Source organism: Semicossyphus pulcher, unplaced genomic scaffold, assembly GCF_022749685.1.
Source record: "Semicossyphus pulcher isolate SPU_LCO1_2020_fin unplaced genomic scaffold, fSemPul1.0.p SCAF_16, whole genome shotgun sequence".
NCBI classification, from domain to species: domain Eukaryota; kingdom Metazoa; phylum Chordata; class Actinopteri; order Labriformes; family Labridae; genus Semicossyphus; species Semicossyphus pulcher.
In genome coordinates, this window is record NW_027211670.1 from 6,135,689 (window position 1) to 6,159,550 (window position 23,862).

The following is a 23,862-nucleotide window of genomic DNA, read 5'->3' on the forward strand; positions in this document are numbered from 1 at the left end:
TACAAATAGTAGATATCAGCCATGGAGGTGAACAGTTTAGTCCTGCAGCTACATGAGAACTCTAACAGTGTTTCTGTTCAGTCTTTGTGCTCTCTGTTGGTTCGTCCACTTCTCATGAACACGATATCTGAGGAAGCCCTTCTTCAGATCTGACACAAATGTACACTTGGACAAACTTGTTGATCTGATTAGAATGTGGTGATCAAAGGTCAAAGGTCACTTTAACTTCACTACACATTTTTGGTCAACACACAACAATTCAAACGCTAACTATGACAAAAATTCACACAAATATCTAAAAGGATAAAATGATGACGTTTCGTATTTAAAAGGTCAAAGGTCAACGTAACTGCGACATCAACTATTGCACGGTAACTTTTGTATCTTCAGCATCAAACCTACATATCTGTAGAGTTCTTATTGGTTTTTATTTTGTGTATTTAATTGTTTATTTGCCTTCTGTTATTTGACTGTGAAGCACTTTGGGACTGGTGTCTGTGAAAGGTGCTAAATAAACTTTGCTTGCCAACATATTCCAACATATATTAAGACGGATGACGTTTTCTCCGTCTAAATGCAAACAAACAGCAGCACATTTGATAAAGATAATTACATCTTTTTATTTATTTAAAAACATGTTTTATACATGAGGAAGTTACAGGGAGGTTGTACAGATAGCTACTGACCAGCCTTCAGCACTGCAGCTGCATCCTGAGCATACTTTGTGAAGACGTCACGTCTTCAAAACCCCAAACCCTCTATGAATGAGGGGATCTCTCGCCGGGTGCGGTGGCGCGCGCCTGTAATCCAAGCTACCGGGAGGCTGAGACACGAGGATCGTTTGAGCTCAGGAGCTCTGAGCTGCAGCGGACTATGTCGATCGGGTGTCCGCACTAAGTTCGGTATCGATATGGTGCTCCTGGGTTAGCCCGGGACCACCAGGTCGTCCAAGGAGGGGTGCACCGGCCCAGGTCGGAAACGGAGCAGGTCAAAGCCCCCGTGCCGCTCAGTAGTGGGCTCGCGCCTGTGAATAGACGCTGTAGTGCAGCCTGAGTAATACAGCGGGACCCGGTCTCTTTACACTCTGCATACTGGCAAACAAACACACACGCTCAACAACAACAACAACATCGTGTCTACATGTCACAACAGCTTCAGCACTGCTCACTTAGCTTCTTGTTTCCATGAAAACCTGCACAAAGCAGCTGTGTTTGTTTGTTTGTCCTACAGCGCCTCCTCCTGGAGGAGAGGAGCAATGACATCTGTCAGAGCAGTCAGTGACGGAACACATCCACTAAACTAACAGGGTTTATTTTAATGATTGAATGAAGATGATGAAGAGGAGGAAATGATCAGCAGACAAACATTTAACTCTGTCTTGTTGTGATTCTGAGGTTCACAGAAAGTCAGAGTTTCTGAAAGTAATATCTTTTTCTTTGTTTGTCATGCTGAAAGGTGCTGTATAATATATTTACTTGCTTGCTAACATGTTCATCTCTGTCTCTTAACAAGAAAATGTTGATTTCTAAGATTCCTTTCTAATGATATCAGAGTACAAAGTTCAAAGGTAGTCATATATTAAATGAGGAATACCTTTTTTTTTAAACCTGGGACAAATTGTATACATTTCTGACTGATGGACAAAACCAAAGCTGACATTTCTCCCACTTCCTCATGAATAGTGGGTTGTTTTCTTTTTTAGGCTGTTGTGTTTGACATGTGAACAAGTGTGCGCTCCATGCAGTAAACTTGATTGAGCATCTTTTTTTTCTGATGTGAGTTTTGGAAATATGTTTTGTTTTGGTGAGAAAAAGGGAAAAATATGATATTTTCATATTAATATGAGGCAGATTTTAATATGCAGGTTTTGGCTGTCAGTTGATTAAAATATTTAATCGCGATTAATCGCATGGTTGTCCATAATTAACTCGTGATTAATCGCAAATGAATCACACATTGCACACTTTAATCTGATCACTTTGCTTTGCTTCAGTCCCCCCAACACTCCTGCACCTCTGCTCTCTGCACAGCTTCTGGCCCCGCCCCCTCTTTCTGTCTCTGTCTGCTGTCTTCTTCAGCAGTCTGTTAAATTAAGTCACAAAAGTTAAATATTTTCTCTCGCAATTCAGTTCTCACAGTACGTGAGCCGCGTATGCGCGAGGGACTTTATTAATGGCGTAGCGATCAAAACGATCGATCGTTACCGAATGACATCTGCACCTTTTGTAAGCTTTATAAACAGCGACAATCAATGCATTTACAATAGGGACATACGGAGATACACAGTAGGAGTGTTTACATTGCGTTACAGAACTGCATATGATTGTGTGCGGACAGAGAGCGTCCTGATGTCCTGTGACTCCAATACTATGTGTCTGCAGAGCCGGAGGCTGCAGATTCAGGACCGCAGATCTAGGACCCTTGTGCGCGACAGTGCCACCTATTGGACGACTGTAAAAAAGCAACTAATGACGTTTTCCGTCCAAATACCACTTTTTTGTCGAACAACTTATAGTTTTAAAGGTTTATTACACCCAAATACAAATTTAAAAACAGTTTAAATGTTTATTTCACCCAAATACTAATTTAAAAACAGTTTAAATGTTTATTACACCCAAATATATATTTTTTGTAATAATGTAAATAGAACATTCACACATTCTTGAGTTATTGAAGTAGAATCTTTATTCAAATACAAAAACAGAACAAACGAAACCATTTATCTAACAGAAACAAAAAAACATCAAACTACATACTATTACCAAACTACTATACAAACTGAACGCGACAGGTGGTCAATGAACACATCCGTCACCCCAACAAACAGGCAGAGAGACAAAGACGCAGAGACCGAAAGGAAGGAACAGAAAGAACATGTTATTGATGTCTGACTTTTCAGAACCATTAATATGCAAGGTTCAAGTTGTGAAGTAGGTAACAGCACTGCCTACCATTTTCATTATTTCCCTTCTTTCCTTAGTTGCCTATCAATGCCTCTGCAAAATTCCTGATTTTTGAGTGTGTTGTGTGGCAGCAATTAACTGACAGTAAATGACAGATTAAATCCGTATACATTAAAGAAAAAAATACAAATGAGCTGCACAGTTAAATAGTATGCCTGATGGTACATCTGTTGATGATATTCCTATCAAAGGAGGTGTGTGAATCATTTTTAACATGGTCTGTAGTGATGACAAAATGTATACATTCGCAAAGTACCGCCAAATGCTGATCAGCTCCTAGTGACTGTACAATGAAGTCCACCAGTCTCTTTTCCTTCTCAGTGCGGTCAGTGACAGCCTGCATGTGGCCTGGAACTTCCTCAATGATGACAAGCTGTCTTGGCACTCTGTATACAGGCTGAAGGGTTCCCTTAAGCAGGCTTTTGGCCTCATCAGTCCAGAAGGCAAACCGCTGGCCATGCCTTAAAAAAAATCACAAGATTAATCCAAAGTATCACATAGGAAAAAGCAGACAATGGTGCAAAACTGACATGCATAAATACTCTCAGTCGAGACTGCCATACACAGTGGTACATCTTATTTGTCAAATTGAACATTTTGAGATCATTTTACAGACGTAAACGAGGCCTAAAGCAAGTACAGAAAAAATTATAATCTTCTGCCCTGGATTGAGCTTAATTTGTGTCCACAAAATCACTTAATATAGGCTAAGCTATATTATGTAAATGACATAATCTAACAAGGTGTAGACCTGCAGAAAAGCCCTACATAAATCCTAGTAAGAATGAAAAATGTGTCATCCAACATTACAAAAGAAAATCAAAATGAAGTCAACTGTCTGATAACACTTATGATGGGGTAAACAGACAGTTAGCAGTTTAATTATAGGAATATTTAAACTTAACTAAAATGGTAAGACATTAATACAATAAAAACAGGCATTCACCCTGAAGACAGTAGGCAACAGCTGATTTCATGTAGCTGACAGACACAATTTAGACATTCCATGTTATATGTAGGTTCCTAATCAGTGAAGCCATGAGCTTGACGCTCTCCTCCCTCGTTATCCACTTGAACGACAAAAAATAACTCCACACGATTCCTTCGTTTCTTTTCATTGTTTACTCCGAAAAATAAGGCAAAATACAATAGTCCAGCATTATGAAAATAAAAAAGAAAGGCAAGAGCCAAAGACAACAAAAATGCGGAGTCTAAAGGTAACTTAAAGAGCAAAGAGGTCAAAAAACTGTGTGGCTCCACTCCATGACACTGACCTGACTGCCTGCTTTACGTTAACCACGCCCACACACTCATCCCCATTAAAGGTTACATGTGCGATTTTTAAACCAAAAAACACCCACACATTTTTAAGTGAAATGAATTAAGTACTAACCTATTAATATGAACTGTTCACCTGTGAGTAATGTAAATAACCTCTTTTTTATCATAATTAACCACAATCTTTTTCACATATCAACTTAAGTTATTATTCAAATACTTATCAACAAAAAATAGCATTTAGGCTCCTATACCTTTCTTTATGTTGTCAGCCAGTTAACAATCAGATAACAATCTGAGCCTGTGAGGACTGGACATACTTTGATCCTAAAAATATTTGTAGACGTGATTTAAACCCCGAGATATGTAAAACAGGTTAAAACATACAGGAAGTCCCTTCTAAGGCTTCTTACCTGTGGTAACTGACAGCAGAAATAACGTCCCGTCGTCTGGCCCACCATTTATCTCCACAGCACACCAGTAATAAGACCCAACAGACAGGTCACTAATGGTCACAGTGAAGATTCTTTGCTGTTTGTCGTCAGAGATTATAAACCTTCCTGAACCACCTTGTTCATTAGTTTTAACTGCGTAGGAGCAGGTAAGCCAATTCTGTCCTTCACACAAGTATTTCACATGAGTTGTGTACTTAGACTCATAGAGACACGGGACAGAGACGGAGCCTCCTCTCTTCACTGACACTTTACTGACTGTAGTTAAGCTGTGAATTCCTGCAACAAACAAATTGACCATAAAAAGTTGAAATTATAGTCACATCATCTTCTGACATCACCAGAAAATACAAATGATAGAATAATCCCGGTGACCGACCTGTGAGTCCAGTAAGGATGAGAAGAGCGCTGAGATGAGGGGCCATGTTGATGAGTGAGCAGAGAGGAAACAACAGCGACCATCTCACCGTGAGAATGATTTTATACTTCCTGCTATAACTACATATTTCAGTGGTTAACAACCAAAGACTGTTTATACCGTCTATGTTACCACTTCTCCTCCCCCTACACTATATAAAGGTTCCCACAGGGTTCTTCCTGTAGAGCTGAAGTTATATCTAGAACATTTACTTCTGAAAAACTAAAATATTTATTGTTAAGGCATGTTACTAATTATTTGTTTTTTTAGTTGTTATTGAGCCACAGTTTATATCTTTACTAGTTATTCGCATTAATGTGCTGATGTGAAGGACTTCATGTGCTTTCAGTAGGCCTACTTGAAAAACATTTTTTCCAACATGACATTACTTTAGTCTCGATGTGTCTTGCAGAGCTGCACGTGTCTGCAAGCTTTTTACTTGTGGTCAAATTGTGCAGCTGGTCAGAGAGCTGAGGAGAGACGGTGAAAAACCTCAAAATGAAAACATGAGACAAGAAAACAGCAGACAGCACAACGTGAGACATCTTTTTTTTTTACAACATTAAGAGATTTTAAAAAAACACTTAAGAGATACAACAGTTATATGTGTTGATGAGACATGTGCTCTGCTGGCTCTAGTGTTTGAACAAAAATAGATTATTATACAATTTTGATGTCAAACATTTACAATATAAGATATATGAGATAATATTGATCATGAGGGTTCATTTGATAAAACAATAAAATAACATTAAAACAAGAATTTAATTCAAATGAATTCAAGTGGAATCATTTATAAAACTAAACAATGTATTTGTGATGACATGCTCGACTTGCAGTCTGTTCATGGCTGGAATACTTTCATATAAAATATAAGGATGGCTTGTCTCATTAATATGTGTTGTATCTGATACAAATAGTAGATATCAGCCATGAAGGTGAACAGTTTAGTCCTGCAGCTACATGAGAACTCTAACAGTGTTTCTGTTCAGTCTTTGTGCTCTCTGTTGGTTCATGAACACGATATCTGAGGAAGCCCTTCTTCAGATCTGACACAAATGTACACTTGGACAAACTTGTTGATCTGATTAGAATGTGGTGATCAAAGGTCAAAGGTCACTGTGACTTCACTATACATTTTTGGTCAACACACAACAATTCAAACGCTAACTATGACAAAAATTCACACAAATACCTGAAAGGATAAAATGATGACGTTTCGTATTTAAAAGGTCAAAGGTCAACGTAACTGTGACATCAACTATTGCACCGTGAATCGGATCTGTTTCGTAGAACTGAGACACCAACAGACATTCACCTGAACAAGAACAACAAAGACTCACTCCGTGAAGTCAAATCAGTTTTATTCATTCATCAACATATTATGATGCACAGTCCGGCTCTGAGACGGAGACAAAGTATTCACAACTAACAAAAGGAAACAAAGAGCAGCGCAGAGGTGTGTGGTGAGAGGAGGTTAGTAGAATCTGTAGGTGGTTCTAGCACAGGAAGTGTTGTGGTTTATGTTGGTAGCACGTTTGTAGTCTGAGTGGTGTTGACCAGTCACGTAGGTCACGTAGGTCACTGTCGTCTGATATTGCAGGGTTTTATTTTACTGCTTTAATGAAGTTGATAAAAAGGAGAAAATCCTTCAGGAATGATCTTCAGACATACAGAGCATTTAACTCTGTCTCTGTTTTGAGCTCAGGTTGACAGAATCTCAAAGCCAGAGTTTGAAATTTCAGAAATGAATTTGTCTTTAACCTAAACTTTGTATGTAATTCTATGTAAATTATGTAATCTATTCACAGGCGCGTAACTTAAGACTGCTGCTTTAAATAAATACAGCACACAGACACAGACACATTTTCACCATGAGGAAATTCACTTTTGTATCTTCAGCTTCAAACCTACAAATCTGTAAAGTTCTTATTGGTTTTTATTTTGTGTATTTAATTGTTTATTTGCCTTCTGTTATTTGACTGTGAAGCACTTTGGGACTGGTGTCTGTGAAAGGTGCTAAATAAACTTTGCTTGCCAACATATTCCAACATATATTAAGACGGATGACGTTTTCTCCGTCTAAATGCAAACAAACAGCAGCACATTTGATAAAGATAATTACATCTTTTTATTTATTTAAAAACATGTTTTATACATGAGGAAGTTACAGGGAGGTTGTACAGATAGCTACTGACCAGCCTTCAGCACTGCAGCTGCATCCTGAGCATACTTTGTGATGACGTCACGTCTTCAAAACCCCAAACCCTCTATGAATGAGGGGGTCTCTCGCCGGGTGCGGTGGCGCGCGCCTGTAATCCAAGCTACCGGGAGGCTGAGGCTGGAGGATCGTTTGAGCTCAGGAGCTCTGAGCTGCAGCGGACTATGTCGATCGGGTGTCCGCACTAAGTTCGGTATCGATATGGTGCTCCTGGGGGAGCCCGGGAACACCAGGTCGTCTAAGGAGGGGTGCACTGGCCCAGGTCGGAAACGGAGCAGGTCAAAGCCCCCGTGCCGCTCAGTAGTGGGCTCGTGCCTGTGAATAGACGCTGTAGTGCAGCCTGAGTAATACAGCGGGACCCGGTCTTTTTACACTCTGCATACTGGCAAACAAACACACACGTTCACCAACAACGTGTCTACATGTTACAACTGCTTCAGCACTGCTCACTTAGCCTCATGTTTCCATGAAAACCTGCACAAAGCAGCTGTGTTTGTTTGTTTGTCCTACGGCGCCTCCTCCTGGAGGAGAGGAGCAATGACATCAGTCACAGCAGTCAGTGACACAGAACACATCCACTAAACTAACAGGGTTTATTTTAATGATTGAATGAAGATGATGAAGAGGAGGAAATGATCATCAGACAAACAACATTTAACTCTGTCTTTGATCTGTTCTGTTCAGAGCAAAGGTTGACATTATGTGTGAAAAAAAGTGAATGATTCTTTACTGTCACACTATCATGACTTACTGACGTGACACCTGAACACAACACGGCCGCCATTACTGCTAACGAATGTCTGAAAGTTCTGAAGAGTCTGCTCCTTCGGCATCAGGCCTCAGGTCAGCGGCAAAGAGACACTGGGAAGCCAATCCCAGGTAAACAGGTAAGTATGACGTGGCCGAGGTTTCACTTTGAGGAAATCTCAGAGTCAGCTCCCTCCACTTCATGACTCAGCTCCTTTGGAGACAGGCACCAGGAAGAGAGCTCCAGGACCTCATCTCCCTCGACCTCAGGCTCCAGCTGAGACGGATCTGTCCAGGGTGGTCTGAAGGCAGCGACTCCGATTAGCCTGGGAAGGAGCAGAACTGGAAACCTGGAAAGCCTCTGTGTTTGGAAGGAAAGGCGATGCCCCAGGAAGCCTTCACGTCTGGAAGGGTTTGAACGCCCTTGGTAGCGTCTTGCACCAGGGTTCATTAATAACTGTTGGCTCCTTTGTAACTTTAGCCTTTGCGTCTGGCAGGGCTGGTAACGCCCAAGGTAGCCTTTGCGTCTTGCAAGGTTTAAGACACCTGAGGTAGCGTCTTGCACCAGGGCCTGTTTTTATCTGGAGGCTTTTGAATTAAAATAATAATTAAGATAAGATAAGATACGGTAAGATAAACTTCAAGAAGGTAAATGATAGACTGCACTTGTATAGGGCCTTTATAGTCTTCTTTACACTACAAGACCAAAATTCACCTATTCACACACACATTCATACACTCACCCTGAAGGCATAGCCTATGTGTTTGAAGACATTATGCCTTCTATGTGGGTTCAGTATCTTCCCCGAGGACACTTTGCCCTGCGACTGGAGGAACTTTGGATCAAACCACCAATCTTCAGATTAGTGAACGACCTGCTTTTACATCTGAGCAACAGCTCCTCAAATCACTGGATATCTCAGTGCCCTCCCTGACGCGACTTGGAAACCCATGACAAGGATCAATTCTTGGATAGGACCCAGAATACACTGGAACGTTTCCTTGATACCCTTTTAAACTGTATTTTAGATATTAAGTCATGGATGGCAGAGAATTTCCTAAAGCTCAACCAGGACAAAACAGAAGTTTTAATCATTGGTCCTGAAGGCAAGAGAGAGAAACTTTTACCAAAACTGCAGGATTTTAAACCATCACAATACGTAAAGAATCTGGGCGTCATTTTTGACTCTGAGCTCACTTTTATCCCACACATTAAAAACGTAACAAAAACAGGTTTTTATCATCTTAAGAATATTGCCAGAGTCCGCCCGTTTCTCTCTCAGGCTAACACAGAGGTGCTGATGCATGCTTTTATCTCTTGTCGTTTAGCCTATTGTAATGCCCTGCTCTCTTGTCTTCCCAAAAAGACTATCTCTAACTTACAATTGCTGCAAAACTCCGCCGCACTTGTCCTGACGAAGACCAGAGAGCGGGAGCACATTACACCAGTTTTAAAGTCGCTGCATTGGCTCCCTGTGTGTTTCAGGATCGATTTTAAGGTTATTTTATTAGTTTTTAAGTGTCTTAATGGTCTTGCGCCATCTTATCTATCTGAACTGCTTTTACCATATCAACCCTCGCGGACCCTGAGGTCCTCCGGCACCGGCCTTTTAGTCATTCCTAAAGTTAGAACAAAAACCCACGGTGAGGCAGCATTCAGTTACTGTGGCCCACACTTGTGGAACGGCCTGTCGGAGAGCATCAGGACCGCAGAGACTGTTGATATTTTTAAAAAGAAGCTCAAGACTCACTTTTTCAACTTGGCTTTTAACCGATTTATCCTATTCTTTTAACTATTTTATTCTATTTTTAATATCTAATATTTGTATTGATTTATTCTTAATTCTTTTTGCACTTTATTATTATTAAATCTTCTAAGCCTTAGTTTTATTTTTATTTATTTATTTATTCTTAAATCTGTCTATCTCAAAGTTTAACACATTTTATTTTATTTTTTTTCTATTGTTATCATTTTATTTCTTACATTTATCTCAGCCTATCTTATTGTCTTTTAGCCTTTTACTTTTTAGCTCCAGTGTTTCCTCATGGGAGCCCTCCACACTGGGAGTTGTGTCTGGTCTGCCCACGGGGACGTCGTCCTGGAGATCCCTCAGGCCCGGAGGACCGTGGGGCTCTGCACCTTGTGCGGAGTCTATCCCGGTCTTTCTGGGTAGGGGTGGTCTAAGTGGGTGGCACTCCATGCAGGCGTAGACTGTGACCCCTCCCTGTGCGGCTGGCTCCCATAGGTGGCGTTTTCCTAACCTGTTCCTCAGTGTCCTGCCATGTCTCTTTACCATGTTTTATCCTGAGTGGGTGGGTGTATGTGTGTGAGTGTGTCTGTGCATACGTGTACATGTGTGTCTGTCTGTATCTGTGTGTGATAAAGTGTGTGTGTGCCTCTGCGGGTGGGTCGGGAGGGGCAGGTTTCCAATATTTTTATTATTGTGATATGTTTTTAATTCTTGTGATAAATTTTTCTGTGAAGCAATTTGTGTTGCATTCTTTTTGCATGAAAGGTGCTATATAAATAAAGTTTGATTTGATTTGTGCCCTCTGGCCTCAATACTGTAGATCTCCCTGCCATCACTGGAGGAACCACTGGATCACAGGAGCTACTCTCATTCAACAATCTGAGGAAAATGATAAGAATGAAAATCATTTCTTTACAGGCAAAGAAGGTAATGTATGCAGCTGTCTCAATGAGTTTACATATTATACCTGTTTATCTGTTTAATATTGAATGTTAGTTCTTCAATGATTCAAAGATGACATTTCTACTAACTCTGTTGTTCTTTGAGTTTTAAAGTCAGGTTTAGATGACTGAACCAGAGGTGAGTTATTTAATGACAACATTAACTGAAGTCTCCTTTAAGTGACAAGTTGACTGATTTCACAGGTCAAGCTTCATGTGTTTTACTCCCTCTGGTGTACTTTACTTGTATTGGCTTTATAAGAAGTAGATGTAGATTAGTATAGTACTAATAGTAAGTCATTAGTTCATGACAACATTAAAGCCTCCTGCATGTTTTAGTTTCACTTGTTTAAAATGATTTATTTAAAATAAGATAAGATAAAACTTTATTAATTCCAAAGGAAATTACAGCGCCAGATAACTCCAAAAAATACAGTACAATACAAATAATACAAAATGCAAACAACAACTTGAATATAAGTGAAAATATAAAATGTATGGTTTAATGCAAAAGAGACAGTGCCTAACTGAAAAAACAATATTACAATAGTCAGCTATTAAAGTAACACACTCTGTTATGCTTTCATTTGTAACTTAAACGTCTATATGTGTGTAAGGTGTAGATAACATCACCACAAGTAAGTTATTCATTCATCATGCAAAACGGGCCAACTTGCAGGACCCAGCATGAACTCTGTGTAGCATTACTAATATTAATTCTATATAAAAAGAGATTGAAGTGTGGCTGTTTGGCACTGGTGGGGATTAAAAAGATGTTGGTTGGAAGAATGACTCAGGAGGAAGAAGTCTGTAAGAAGAACTGGTGGATTTACTGACTTCAGCAAGAAAAAGAGCAAAACACAATTTGCAATAAGCAAATAAACAGGAAAATAACTAAAAACCCACAGTGACAGCTCACAGTGAATTTGAAACCGTCCTTGCCCCGTCAGAACAGGAACAAACCATAGAGGGGGGGAGGGGGAACCAGAGTGTAATTCACAATGAAACAAAAGTCAACACAACAATTTAAACATTGAATGACAATATTTCAAAGTGAGCAGTTAGATTCGGGTACCCTAGATTCGGGTATTATTCGGCCCTCCTCATCCCCAGCTGGAGCTGGTGTTTTCTTCGTGGAAAAGAAAGACAAGACACTCCGCCCCTGTGTTGATTACAGAGGTCTTAATGACATTACTGTGAAAAATCGCTATCCCCTGCCACTTAACTCGTCTGGTTTCGTGCTCCTCCAGGAGGCTAAAGTTTTCACCAAACTGGACCTACGTAACGCCTATCATCTGGTCCGCATCAGAGAGGACGATGAGTGGAAGACGGCGTTCAACACCCCCAGTGGCCACAATGAGTATTTAGTAATGCCCTTTGGTTTAACTAATGCCCCTGCAGTTTTTCAGTCATTTGTCAACAATGGTCTGAGAGTCTGGTCTGTTCGTTTTCGTCTATTTAGATGATATCCTGATCTTCTCCCCCAATGATGAAACCCGCATCAACCATGTGCGGCAAGTGCTGCAGAGACTGCTGGCTCACCAGCTCTATGTCAAGGCTGAAAAGTGTGACTTCCACGTGACCACAGTCTCCTTCCTGGGGTTGATAGTGTCTGAGGGGCGAGTGAGTATGGATCCTGACAAGGTCAGGGCTGTGTCAGAGTGGCCGGCACCAGCCTGCAGGAAAGATGTGCAGAGGTTCCTTGGTTTTGCTAATTTCTATAGAAAATTCATAAGAAATTTTAGCTCTGTGGCTTCCCCTCTCCACTCTCTAACCTCCTCTAAGGTCTCGTTCTCCTGGTCAGAGGCTGCTGAACGGTCATTCCAGAGGCTCAAGGCAGCCTTCACCTCGGCGCCTATCCTGGTTATGCCCGACCCCAAACATCAATTTGTGGTAGAGGTCGACGCCTCAGACACCAGCGTTGGGGCAGTCCTGTCACAGAGGTAAGGAAAAGATGACAAATTACATCCTTGTGCCTTCCTCTCCAAGAAGCTGTCATCCGCAGAAAGGAACTATGGACTTGGAGACTGTGAGCTGCTGGCTATGAAGACAGCGCTGGAGGAGTGGAGGCACTGGCTGGACGGGGCCGAGCAACCTTTTCTTGTGTGGACTGACCATAAGAATCTGGAGTATCTGCGAAGTGCCAAAAGACTGAACGAGCTCTGTTTTTTACCAGATTTACGTTTACTTTGTCCTATCGCCCAGGATCCAAGAACGGGAAACCCGATGCCCTCTCCTGCCAGTTCCTCTCAGATTAAGAATGTAACTACCGTTCTGCCGGCTTCCTGCTTCCTGGGAGCAGTGACCTGGTCTATTGAAGATGCTGTAAAGAGAGCCTCAGCTAATGGGCCTACACCTGCTGGTCTGCCCCCCAATCGCCTCTCCGTCCCCCCGACACTCAGAGGACAGGTAATAGACTGGGGCCATTCCTCTGATTTCTCCTATCATCCAGGTACCAGGCGAACCTCGTTCGTCATCGGCCAGAGGTTCTGGTGGCCTAACTTGAGGAAGGAGGTACAGGAGTTTATTGATGCCTGCCCTGTCTGCGCTCGTAATAAGACATCTCGGAGACCTCCCTCCGGTTTGCTCCAGCCCCTGCCTGTCCCACATCGCTCCTGGTCTGACATCGCCATGAACTTTGTGAAAGGTTTGCCCCCGTCCCGGGGAAACACTCCTATTCTCACAGTAGTTGATTGATTTTCTAAGATGGCTCATTTCATTCCCCTCCCTGGACTACGTTGTCTGACCTCTCACAATCCCTCTACATGGGCAGACAGACTGGTATGGATTGAATATGCCCATAATTCTCTGCCTTCTGCTTCAACAGACATGACTCCTTTCCAGTGTGTTTATGCTTATCAGCCCCCGATGTTTCCGGCTCTTGAACCTGATGTGGCGGTTCCCTCAGCCCAGGCGTTGGTCCGCCGGTGCCGTAGAGGCTGGTTGCGGGCCCGCCAGACCCTCCTCAGGAAATCTGCAATACCAATATGCAATACCTGGTGGACTGGGAAGGTAATGGTCCGGAGGAGAGGTCTTGGGTCTCCTCCTCTAACATCGTGGACCCAACTCTCATTGAGGACTATCACCGTCAGCACCCGAAGATCCTGGGCCTTTTCCATTTCCTGTTTTATTTTGTTAACCCTTGTCTCTCGTCTTTTTCAGGTCCTGTCCAGCTGTCTCCCTCACCGTTGATCACCGGGTCCCTCCCTAATGTGTTGCACCTGTGTCTTGTTACGTTCACTCCCTTTTCCTTTTTAAGCCCTGGTATTCCCTCACTTCCCTGCCAGATTATCACTAGCCTTTGCACTCGATACATCCAGCTCTCTTTATTAGATTATCCTAGACCCTCGTGTTTTGACCAGCTTTTTCTGTCCTTGTTCCTGTTCCTGTCGGATCTCTGTTACCTTGCCTTAGCTTTTTGACTTCTGTGTACCGGACCTTGCTTGAATAAAGACCACGTTTTTTGGAACGATCACCTGTCTCCGCAGTTGAATCCTTACTCTGTGCCTGACAATATACTCGCCGAAGCCAGCTACTGATCTGGCCAATGATAAGCCAGCGCAGGTAACTGAGAGGCCGGCAGTGGTAAATAAGAAGCTGCCGACCAGGGCAGCAAGTCATGCGTATAACTTAGCAACCAATTGGAAAGGCTACTGGCTAGGCTGGTCGTTAGCTTCCCAGGCTGGCGACTAGCACGCCGAAGCTATTAACCCAATGGATCGGTTACTGGCTAGGCTGGTCGTTAGCTTCCCAGGCTGGCGACTAGCACGCCAAAGCTATTAACCCAATGGATCGGTTACTGGATAGGCTGGTCGTTAGCTTCCCAGGCTGGCAACTAGCACACCAAAGCTATTAACCCAATGGATCGGTAACTGGATAGGCTGGTCGTTAGCTTCCCAGGCTGGAGATTAGAATGCCAGCCATTTTAGGTCACAACTCTGTTTCCATTCTGGAAGATAGGAAGTCTCTCAGTAATACATTTAAAATGATGATTAAGTTTTGCCTATTCATTAATTTTATTTGTGAAATATAAATGTTAAGAAGTGTAATATTGTATGACTACAGTTATGTTTAAGAATTACTTCATTTGTTCAAGTTTATCGACAAGATTGTGCAGATTTGTTAGCTGGCTTGTCCACATAGAAATCACTGTTAACATGAGTGCAGAAAGTTTGCAAACCACTACATTTGAGTAACACATATTAATTTAATGCATTTTTATTTTATTTGGGGAAGTTTTATTTACTTACCTGGAAAAATCATGTGAAATAACCGCAGTCTATGGTGGATGAATGTCTGTAAGAGTGTAGACAGTTACTTTATTTTGTTTAACACAACTCTGTTTGGATTCTGTAAGGTGATGAGCTGAAATAAAGAGGGAGAGACACTGCACTGCTCTACCTCAAGAAAAGAACGACTCCTACGCTTGTTCTGCACTTTAACTCAAATCCACAAACAATAAAATTAAATAACACAACGCAGAGACTGGATAGGACATAACTTTGAATACGGGCTAAGTAGATATCTCTCAGGGTTACACACGTTTTCATATATTTCGTCTTCGAAGTTCATGTGCTCTCAGTACGCCTACTTGCAAAACATATTTTTTTCCAACATTTCTATGAATATCTTGATTTGTGTGTTCCGCCCATAGACTGCATGAAAAGATGGACGACATGACAGCTCCCTAAAGGTGAAGCCAAAATCTCTCTATCGCCCCCTGCTGACTGGCTGCAGAATAGGTCATAAAGCCTGCTTCCTCCATGTTAACAGATGGACATGAGTCAAACTATAAAATGAAAATACACATCAAATACATTTTTCTCAAACATGGTTTATGTCATTATAGTTAGTTCTTATCATGCTGATTTATGTCCAAGTGTTGATTTTTCTGACAAGTTTATTTTTTATGAATGTTATTTGATGCTGTAAATGATGATTGACAGCTCTGTTGACAAATACGGCTCCTGCAGCCGATCTGTTCCGGATTAGCAGAGTGGAGGACGATCGGCAAGAGGAGACCTAACTGAAACAATCACTACAGTCATTGAAGTTTCCTGTGAACATTAACCTCAGACCAACATAAAGTCCTTGTTGTCTTTTTTATTTTGGTTAGCGGAAGTGGCGGGCGTCACCCGCCGATCTCTCGACTCGACTCTGGATCCAAATGGCGTCAACATCGCAAGATGGCAGCGCCCATCATGGGGGCTATTTTGGCATCGATTCTGTACGATGAGAGCAGATGGAGACGCGTCGTCCTTCGATACAGTCGTTGGTTCCGCCCTTGTGTGTCAGCCTCCATTACTGCGGTCAGTCTGCTGCTGCCTGCTGCCCGTGACAGCAGCATGGGAAGTTGGATTAACAACATTAGACAGTGGCCCCCAGGTGCTGAAGAAGGTACCGTATGTAGATGGAGATACAAACGTTATTTAAACTTTACATATTAGTCAGACGTTGATGATGTCAGGAGCCAGAAATAGAGAAAAACGGACCACATGCCCGTCCGCCACAGTAACTAACAGTAACATAATTAAGAGCTTATATTTGTACATAAAAATGTATCATAAAGAAGATCAGATTTACTTGTGGGGCAACCTTCTGTAAACAACTTTATTACATTTCAACGTTTTATTGTAGCAGAAATTAACGTTACTATAGTGACGTTACATAGAAGAAAATTCAACACTTCTTAGGACGGGACCGGTAATTCCCTGGATTCATGAGAAGGATTACAATCCTAATTTTTACTTTAATCTGGATGTGTCTTGCAGAGCTGCACGTGTCTGCAAGCCTTTTACTTGTGGTCAAATTGTGCAGCTGGTCAGAGAGCTGAGGAGAGACGGTGAAAAACCTCAAAATGAAAACATGAGAGAATAACACAGCAGACAGCACAACGTGAGACATCTTTTTTACACCCCGTAATGTACAGAATAGACAGACATTTCAGTACACAGTCATGATGACATAATCACAGAAACATTTTAAATATATTTGAAGAATGGATCCTTAGAGGATGATGACCGAGCCAAGGTTGTTCAACCCAAACAGACCTGAGTCACTCAGCCCTTACTCCACCATCAAGACCTGGAAGATGACGAGCTTCAAACACACCTGTCGTCCACCACAAGCTCAATGGTTTGGCTGATGTTGAGCTTTAGGTGATCGTCTTGGCACCAAAGCTCTCTAAAGCCCCTTTTACACGGCCTGTTCAAGACAGGACTGAGAGGCCTCTGTTACGCATCGCCTTCTGTGTAAAAGTCACGGAGGTGTCTTTTCTTCGTATGTTTACACGTGTAAAATCACAGAGTGGGACGGCAATGTGACGGCTCTGTTTCATTCAGTGTAACAGTATAAAGGTGGTGTAATGAACATCTTTACGGTGCTGTTGAATCTCTGTGTAAAAAGGGCCTCTGTAAGGGCTTAACAGTGTTTTACCATGCACGGACCACACTGGATATGTTTTGTTAAATTCTTCCAAAGTCTTCCCTACAAACTGTATTTTATGATTCTGGACGAACATGGATGTAAACTTCAACTTTACTGTTTGGTGGAGGCAAACAGCTGCGAGGTGCTCAGTGAAGTCAATAAACAGTTTTTCATGATTATGCCTTCAACAGTTAAATCTGAAGGTTCACCAGATTAGTTAGCTACATCTCTGATATCACACACACATCATGTTCAGTCTAACAAAATGTTTAATTATGAAGCTAAGTGTAAGTGTATGGGACAATGCTAGCAAAAACATCTCTTTGTCATCAACATGTCCTTCCCATTATCTTAAAGAGACAGAGCAAACATCACCATGTTCATGTTTTTCAGTGACCAGGCTTTATATCGTCATGTTCATGTCAAATACAAATTCAAAGCAAAGTAATATCCAAGTAGGTTAGTAAGCCCAGCTAATAACTAACAAGCTGAGCTAGCTAGCATGTTAAGAAAACTAGCAGAAACCAAACAAACCAAAGCGGCCTCTTCAGCTACCTCTCCCCCAGCAACCTCAAAGCATCTGTGGATAACATCACCAGCTAACATCCGCTCACAACACACTAGATTAGACGATCCAGCTAACAACATGCTAGGCTATATTATCTTATATTCATTCTTCTAGAGCATTTTCGTCCATCTTTTCTCGCCTTAGAATCACCAATCCCTCTCCACTGCAGTCCAGTTTAATTTGTCTGCACTTGGAGGTTACCTGAGGAACTTTGTTACTTAGATGTAGTGAGAATACTGTAATGCTGGTTCATGTCCAGGTGACCTGAACGATGGATGTCATTTTTAAAGTATTTGTACTGAAACAATTTATCTGGAGGTGAATGCTCTACTTAAACAATATCTATTCTATATACTCTTCAAGATGTTTTATATTAAATATGTCTGAAAAAACGATGTTTGCTGAAGAGATTGCTGTTCAATGAAAACAGTGAAGTCCAGATTCATTTAGATAATCTTCAATAGTTTTAAATTCCCAACACAAACTGTTCAGTGCTTCTTTTACAGATATCAAGTAGTACCAAAGTACCAAAAGGTGAAGGGAGCAATAATACATCTCATAATTAACACTCTAGATGCTGTTACCATACCAACGATTGCACAAACAACAACAGCAGAAAGCACAACGTCTCACTGGAGAAAAAAGTAAACCATCACTGTGGCAGTTTCCCCTGCCACTGGTAACACACCACACCAGCACACCACACCATCACTCATTTCACATGCCACATGTTAGCCAGGTAGCATGCTACTGATAGTTTAGTGGGTGCACACACTGAACTACATTTAACATCTCAGTAAGTTTCCTGTGCTATTTTCCCCATAAAGTTTCACAGAAACACATTTAAACACATTGTTGTGGTTCATTGGTTATTGTTCAAAGTCGGTGTATCATGAGTTTGTATCTAATTATGTTTTTCTTTTCTTACCACAGTGCTTCCTGGTGCTGGGCAGTGACAAAGAACCTGAGCATAGTTTCAGGCTGTCTTTTATAGTGCCTGAGTAAAAGTAGAGCGCATGCTCAGTCCATCTTACTGCACCATACCAACTGATGGGAGTGTTCAATGGAGTTGTAAATTTATCCTTATCTTGGATATTATGTGAAAGCTTTGATGACTCCTTTAATTTGTGGTAAATAAATGTAAATAGACTTTGTAATGTTTTCGGATATTGAAAATAACATGTATGGTTAAATTGATTACTTAATTGAGTTCAATTAAAGATGGTATGGTCCAGTGGGAGGGGCTTAGCCTTGAAATGGAGGGAATATACACTGCCTCAGCAGTCAGAGAAGGACTGTGGTGTTGTATGGAGGTTCTGGCCAGTGTATGTAAATATTTTTCTGCTGCATTTTGCGTCATTTGCTCAGATGTCCCTGGACTGTCTTTGAAGAGCAATAAAACACTTCATTTTTGCATCAATTGGACTTTGTCTTGCTGCCCTTTTTCAACATTTTGAGGTTAAATTACACCTTTTTCGGTCAGCCTTTCAACCTACTACCCTCACTCTAGGTCAGAGTGTGACAATCACCATGACCAGAAATGAAAAATGAACCAGTGTAACCAGCGTCTGTTAAATCCCCCGTTTTCTTCTGTTTGTTCTGGTGAGCACAGAGCGTTACATCCCATCCACATCACTTTCAGCATATGACCTCTGGGTATGGAGGGAGAGACACACACACAGAAAGACACAGTTTTATTCTGTGCAGTTCTTCAGTTCTAAATAAAACATGTAAAGTGTTTCTATATTTATTTTGATGTACTAGTATTGTGAAATACAAATGACAGTTTCAGTAGTTGACAGTTACCTGGCCTGAAGTCTCTCTCATTGTCTCCACATTACTGTAAGTTACTTCCTCTTCTGGCTGTTAAAGGACAAAACTAAATGTAATTTACACAAAGTCTGAACCAGATGATATAACCTGTCCATTACATCATTTTAAAAATAGTAACGATAAGCAATCTTATATACTTCCTTCATTAAGGAATAATTACACACAAATATTTTGACTTGCTTTCTTTGAAACTGATATATATCACTGTCTTGTCTGTCTTTTAATATGAAGCTATACAGCCTGCAGCTGATTAGGTCTTTATGTTAAGCTTAGCTCACCCTGTGCTGGCTGTAGCTTTATATTTAACTGACTGATTTGAGTATAGATTCAATCTTTTCATCTGACTCTCCACGTGGAAGAAACACCAGGAAGAAAACGTGTCAAAATATTCTTTAAGTGAAACTGACTTTGAGCTTTAAGCTCACAGGCACATAATCAATATTGTACCATCTACAGTCGTTCTGCAAAGAGACGTTTTCTCTCATTATAAACACTGTGGAGATGAATCAGAATATCTTACTGGTGTTGCAGCTGATGTTTGGGCTGTGGTCCGCTCTGAAAGTGGAACAATCAAAACTCCTGTTACTGTCTCTCATTGTGCAATGACTGTGCGACACATGTCTACAGTTTTAAAGAGAAATAGTTAGAAACAACATGAGTTGGATTTATTAAGATCAGCACAGACTTACTTCGTCTTTTGAAAATAAACCATACGAACAAGCCGACCAGCACAACGAGGATCAACACGCTCAGACGGACGGAGAAACTCTTCAGGTGGAAGGAAACACTGTAGAATAAATTATAAAGACACGATGAAAATCATTAACAGATCAGTGTCCTTCAAGTAGAACTATGTTGTGATCAAGAAATATACTGCTGCACCATTTTATACAGTTTAGACGTTATTCATGATTAATAAAGGCAGCTTCATGTTAAAATGCATGTATTGAGACTTCACTACAAATCTGTGACTGATTCATTGGCCCCTAAATCAGCCACAGTCTACTAAATAGTGTATTGACTGCAAATGTAACTGACCTGTGCGACACAGCCTGAACTGTGGTGTGTTCTTCATACTCAAACACAGACGTGTGATTGACAGGTTGATGAGTGCTTTCAAAGGTGTTTGAACCTCTTGTTGCTGCGAGTGTGGCTGAGAGAAACAACAGATGATTAACAGAATCATGTCACAAATATGTATACTAATATCACATCTGTATCAAATGCAACGCTTTGCTAATGTTGCAAATTATAACTGCACATTTTATAACCTTGTGCTCGTCTGTACTGTTGGTCAGTATTATGGTACTTACTAGTGCTGAGTCTCTCTTGAACAGTTACATGCACTGGCATCTGTAGGTCTCCTTTATCACAGAAGTACCAGCCACTGCTCTGTGTCCTCAGTCCACTCAGAGTCACAGAGAAAACTAAAGAGACTTTTACATTAATGGTCACTGTTGTTCCATCTATTGATCCAGACGGCTCCTTCACACAGGACCCTCCCAGCCTGCACCACCGACTTTCTCCATCAACACTATAGTGACAATGGACGGTAACATCTTCTCCAATAAATCCTGTAACCTCCTGACGATCCACAGAGAGCTGGGGCCGACCTTGAGGGACAACAAACAGCATTTTCTACAATGTTGAGTTCAGCTGTTTGATCAGTACTTTCTGCAAAGAGTACATGTGGTAGATAAATGACTTCATTTACATTTATTTCAAATATTATTGACTGATGATGCTATTGTGATATTGAAATATTCAGCTTTTTGCTCTGAACACTGAAACCCCTCTTAGTGTTTTTCCTCCATGTTGTTAATATTTCACATCGAGGATTTGAAATGTTAGTTGAGGTGTTTAAAGAGGAGTGTTAGTATTTTTTAAACCTGCACAATATTTATACATATTTTAGGGTCTAAATGACTGATAGGTACAACAAACATATTTTGATCCTAAAAATATCTGTATAAGTGATTTAAACCCTGAGGTATGTAAAACAGGTTAAAACTTACAGGAAGTCCCTTCTAAGGCTTCTTACCTGTGGACAGCTGAAATAACGTCCCGTCGTCTGGCCCACCATTTGTCTCCACAGCACACCAGTAATAAGACCCATAAACAGACAGGTCACTAATGGTCACAGTGAAGATTCTTTGCTGTTTGTCATCAGAGATTAAAAACCTTCCTGAACCATCTTGTTCATTAGTTTTAACTGCGTAGGAGCAGGTAAGCCAATCCTGTCCTTCACACAAGTATTTCACATGAGTTGTGTACTTAGACTCATAGAGACACGGGACAGAGACGGAGCCTCCTCTCTTCACTGACACTTTTCTGACTGTAGTTAAGCTGTGAATTCCTGCAACAAACAAATTGACCATAAAAAGTTGAAATTATAGTCCCATCATCTTCTGACATCACCAGAAAATACAAATGATAGAATAATCCTGGTGACCGACCTGTGAGTCCAGTAAGGATGAGAAGAGCGCTGAGATGAGCGGCCATGTTGATGAGAGAGCAGAGAGGAAACAACAGCGACCATCTCACTGTGAGAATGATTTTATACTTCCTGCTATAACTACATAGGTAATGTCAGTGGTTAACAACCAAAGACTGTTTATACCATCTATGTTAACACTTCTCCTCCCCCTACACTATATACAGGTGCCCACAGGGTTCTTCCTGTAGAGCTGAAGTTATATCTAGAACATTTACTTCTGACGAACTAAAATATTTATTGTTAAGGCATGTTACTAATTATTAGTTTGTTTTAGTTGTTATTGAGCCATAGTTTATATCTTTACTAATTATTCGCATTAATGTGCTGATGTGAAGGACTTCATGTGCTTTCAGTAGGCCTACTTGAAAAACATTTTTTCCAACATGACATTACTTTAGTCTCGATGTGTCTTGCAGAGCTGCACGTGTCTGTAAGCTTTTTACTTGTGGTCAAATTGTGCAGCTGGTCAGAGAGCTGAGGAGAGACGGTGAAAAACCTCAAAATGAAAACATGAGACAAGAAAACAGCAGACAGCACAACGTGAGACATCTTTTTTTTTTACAACATTAAGAGATTTTAAAAAACACTTAAGAGTTACAACAGTTATATGTGTTGATGAGACATGTGCTCTGCTTGCTCTAGTGTTTGAACAAAAAAAGATTATTATACAATTTTGATGTCAAACATTTACAATATAAGATATATGAGATAATATTGATCATGAGGGTTCATTTGATAAAACAATAAAATAACATTAAAACAAGAATTTAATTCAAATGAATTCAAGTGGAATAATTTATAAAACTAAACAATGTATTTGTGATGACATGCTCGACTTGCAGTCTGTTCATGGCTGGAATACTTTCATATAAAATATAAGGATGGCTTGTCTCATTAATATGTGTTGTATCTGATACAAATAGTAGATATCAGCCATGAAGGTGAACAGTTTAGTCCTGCAGCTACATGAGAACTCTAACAGTGTTTCTGTTCAGTCTTTGTGCTCTCTGTTGGTTCGTCCACTTCTCATGAACACGATATCTGAGGAAGCCCTTCTTCAGATCTGACACAAATGTACACTTGGACAAACTTGTTGATCTGATTAGAATGTGGTGATCAAAGGTCAAAGGTCACTGTGACTTCACTACACATTTTTGGTCAACACACAACAATTCAAACGCTAACTATGACAAAAATTCCCACAAATATCTAAAAGGATAAAATGATGACGTTTCGTATTTAAAAGGTCAAAGGTCAACGTAATTGTGACACCAACAGACATTCACCTGAACAAGAACAACAAAGACTCAGTCTGTGAAGTCAAATCAGTTTTATTCATTCATCAACATATTATGATGCACAGTCCGGCTCTGAGACGGAGACAAAGTATTCACAACTAACAAAAGGAAACAAAGAGCAGCGCAGAGGTGTGTGGTGAGAGGAGGTTAGTAGAATCTGTAGGTGGTTCTAGCACAGGAAGTGTTGTGGTTTATGTTGGTAGCACGTTTGTAGTCTGAGTGGTGTTGACCAGTCACGTAGGTCACTGTCGTCTGATATTGCAGGGTTTTATTTTAGTGCTTTAATGAAGTTGATAAAAAGGAGAAAATCCTTCAGGAATGATCTTCAGACATACAGAACATTTAACTCTGTCTCTGTTTTGAGCTCAGGTTGACAGAATCTCAAAGTCAAAGTTTCAAATTTCAGAAATGAATTTGTCTTTAACTAAAACTTTGTATGTAATTCTATGTAAATTATGTAATCTATTCA

The 23,862-nt window shown here is 40.7% G+C and overlaps 1 protein-coding gene across 1 annotated transcript; it reads right to left on the minus strand.

Moving 5' to 3' along the window:
- Window positions 1-19,172: 19,172 nt before the first annotated feature.
- On the minus strand, window positions 19,173-22,100 carry LOC138593627 (polymeric immunoglobulin receptor-like). Its single transcript, XM_069664698.1, has 9 exons — window positions 22,055-22,100; window positions 21,660-21,954; window positions 21,522-21,553; window positions 20,912-21,217; window positions 20,637-20,751; window positions 20,288-20,385; window positions 20,119-20,153; window positions 19,572-19,628; window positions 19,173-19,417 (listed from the first exon to the last, which is right to left on the minus strand). The coding sequence occupies exons 1-9, from the start codon at window positions 22,098-22,100 to the stop codon at window positions 19,382-19,384; spliced, it is 1,020 nt and encodes a 339-aa protein (XP_069520799.1). The 3' UTR covers window positions 19,173-19,381.
- Window positions 22,101-23,862: the final 1,762 nt, after the last annotated feature.